At 32.4% G+C, this 2,478-nt stretch overlaps 1 protein-coding gene across 1 annotated transcript; it reads right to left on the bottom strand.

The window, feature by feature from the left end:
• Window positions 1–1,101: 1,101 nt before the first annotated feature.
• On the bottom strand, window positions 1,102–1,793 carry LOC116105526. Its single transcript, XM_031391935.1, has one exon. It carries the CDS (start codon window positions 1,670–1,672, stop codon window positions 1,289–1,291), a length of 384 nt encoding a protein of 127 aa, XP_031247795.1. The 5' UTR covers window positions 1,673–1,793; the 3' UTR covers window positions 1,102–1,288.
• Between the last annotated feature and the right edge of the window lie 685 nt (window positions 1,794–2,478).

Genomic DNA, 2,478 nt, shown 5'->3' on the forward strand with positions numbered 1-2,478 from the left:
AAATAAAATAAATCCTTAAAAAAATATAAAGTCAGTCTTCTATAGACCGAAAATCAATGATAGAAAGTTCGACAATATACAGTATTATATACTGATGTACATCATAATCATAACTAATAATACAATTGGAAAGTTGACTTATTTCTGTGGTTTTGTGAGATTTGACTTTCCATTTTCTTGCCGTAATTCTGGAGGATTTGGTAGAGAGGGAAGACTTTCCTTGATAAAATTAAATTTATTGTTCTAAAATAAGGCAAAAATGAGATAAGTCATTAATTATTTAGTTGAAATTTGAGCAAAATATTAATTCGTCTGCATATAAGACAAACTTTTTGATGGGTTTTGCTATCAGTTAACTACTTTTTTCTACCCAAATAATGACTTAATAACACTTTCTCACCGGCAAACTTTTAAAATATCATTTCATTATCTAAATTTATATTCCAATGGTGGACGGAGAGCAAACTCAGTCCAAGTTGTTAGGGCTTTTGAAGAGGGAAGGCCGATGAATCTTTTGATAGTGGAATGTTAGATTTTGGTGGTTAAGATTGATCGAATTTGACTTGGGAGAGGTGGCTATGCAAACCCTAATCGCTCGATTGCTAACGATTGGCAGGGTCGGTAGGAGTAGGGTTTGAGAGGTTTTAAGTGATGATCAGAAAAGAGAAATGTGGTGGTGTAAAATCGCAATGATGCTGGAATCGGAGACGAAATATAAATTTAAGTCTGTGTGAAAAAAGTATCATTAAACCATTATCGGGAAAAAGTTGTTTACTCGTTTTTTTGTCGTGTTTATTATATCCAAACTGACATTATTCACATTTTAAATAAAAAACTTTATTAGAAAATTTAATGGTGAATTATTGACTCATTTTATGGAAGAAAAAAGTGTGCTCATATTAAGAGATGTTAATGTTGGAGATTAGTATTGATTTGATTCTAATTGTTGGTGTTGTTCAGATTGACTCAAATACCAATTTATGTGTCATTGAATAAAGAGATTTGTATTGCTATGTTCACTCTTTTATGCAAAATGAATTAAGAGCATGAAGCATAGCTGTCTGGATGCCAATATTTTTTTATCAATAAAATCGAGTGTTGATAGAATAAATAAAATTTTCCCAATGGGATTCTTGTTTGATATAAATATATGGCAACGCAAATAAATAATGAGAGCAATTCTCTCACTTTCGTTTCGCTAGTAAACATGTATAAACTACCTTCTACATAGAAATCTAAACATTTAGTGAAGAAGACTAAAAAGAAAAAACGATAAAGCCAAAACTTATCAGAAACTTGGCCTGGAAACATCATCATCATTGTCGTCAAGAATGAGTTTGACTCCATTGTTCTTGAGCGCATTGACAATTGCCCATATTTCGGTGCCGTTCTTGAAACCTTTTTTCTCAACTTCTTTGTTTACATTGACATGAATCCGTCTTCCTTGTCCTTGTTCAAGGCCCTCCACTTTGAGTCGCATAGTCAAGACCTCTCCCACAACTGTTGCTGCCTTGGCATTGCAGGACCGACCACATTCAAGTGAGTTTTTAACAGAATTTTCAACTGTCGATGCTGTTGCAACAATCCACCCATTGGTTCTGTCCAATACATTTGCTGTAATGTACTTCAATGATATGAACAATCGCAAAACATACCTCTTCAAAACATTCATCCTTCGCTATATTCCTGATCAGTTCATCAGATTCGAACTGGTCATAAGTAGTATGTCTCACCTAACAAACAAGGAATAAAATATGTGAAACAAATGAAGTAAAATTTCTTTTTTACATTTCATGACTTCAGCTTAACCATTCATTCCACATGCTCAAACAAACTCATGATAAAAGAGTCCAATAAGTACTCTCTATCGTAGTATGAATAACATGACAGAAATGATGCAACAGGTACCCTACTACATAGATAGCACTGAACATTACAACATATTTACAAAAGAATACTCCAACACTATAAGCCTAGTTTGAATGCGAAAATCAGGCGATATTTAGAGCGAGCACAGGACAATGCATAATCGGATTATTGAGTAGGATATAAATACATTGGATAATAAGCTTATTCCTATTTATACATAGCAATACGAATTTGATATAGTTCATATTATTTTCTATTTGTATTCCCGGTATTCTTAGTATTAGAAATAACATCTTGAATCACTTTCAAACATCCATAAAACAAGATTACCCAGTTCGAAACAAGACAATCCCTTGGGTTATTACAAACTTTAAAAAAATCCTCTGAGGAATATTGTCAAGCAGGTTATGTGCAAACCTGAAATGCTCAGTGCTACTGTGAGAATGTGAAAGATTATCCAACAAGACTATAGATTTCACAAATGGGTTTAAATAATTTAGCTCATTTTAAATTTGTTTGAGAACATACAATAAAATAAAGGTACATTAATAAAAATTGTTGGGCCCAAAAGTTTCTTCATTTAATATACATATTCTTTACATAAAGCTA

Source organism: Pistacia vera, unplaced genomic scaffold, assembly GCF_008641045.1.
Source record: "Pistacia vera cultivar Batoury unplaced genomic scaffold, PisVer_v2 Contig1165, whole genome shotgun sequence".
Taxonomy (NCBI): domain Eukaryota; kingdom Viridiplantae; phylum Streptophyta; class Magnoliopsida; order Sapindales; family Anacardiaceae; genus Pistacia; species Pistacia vera.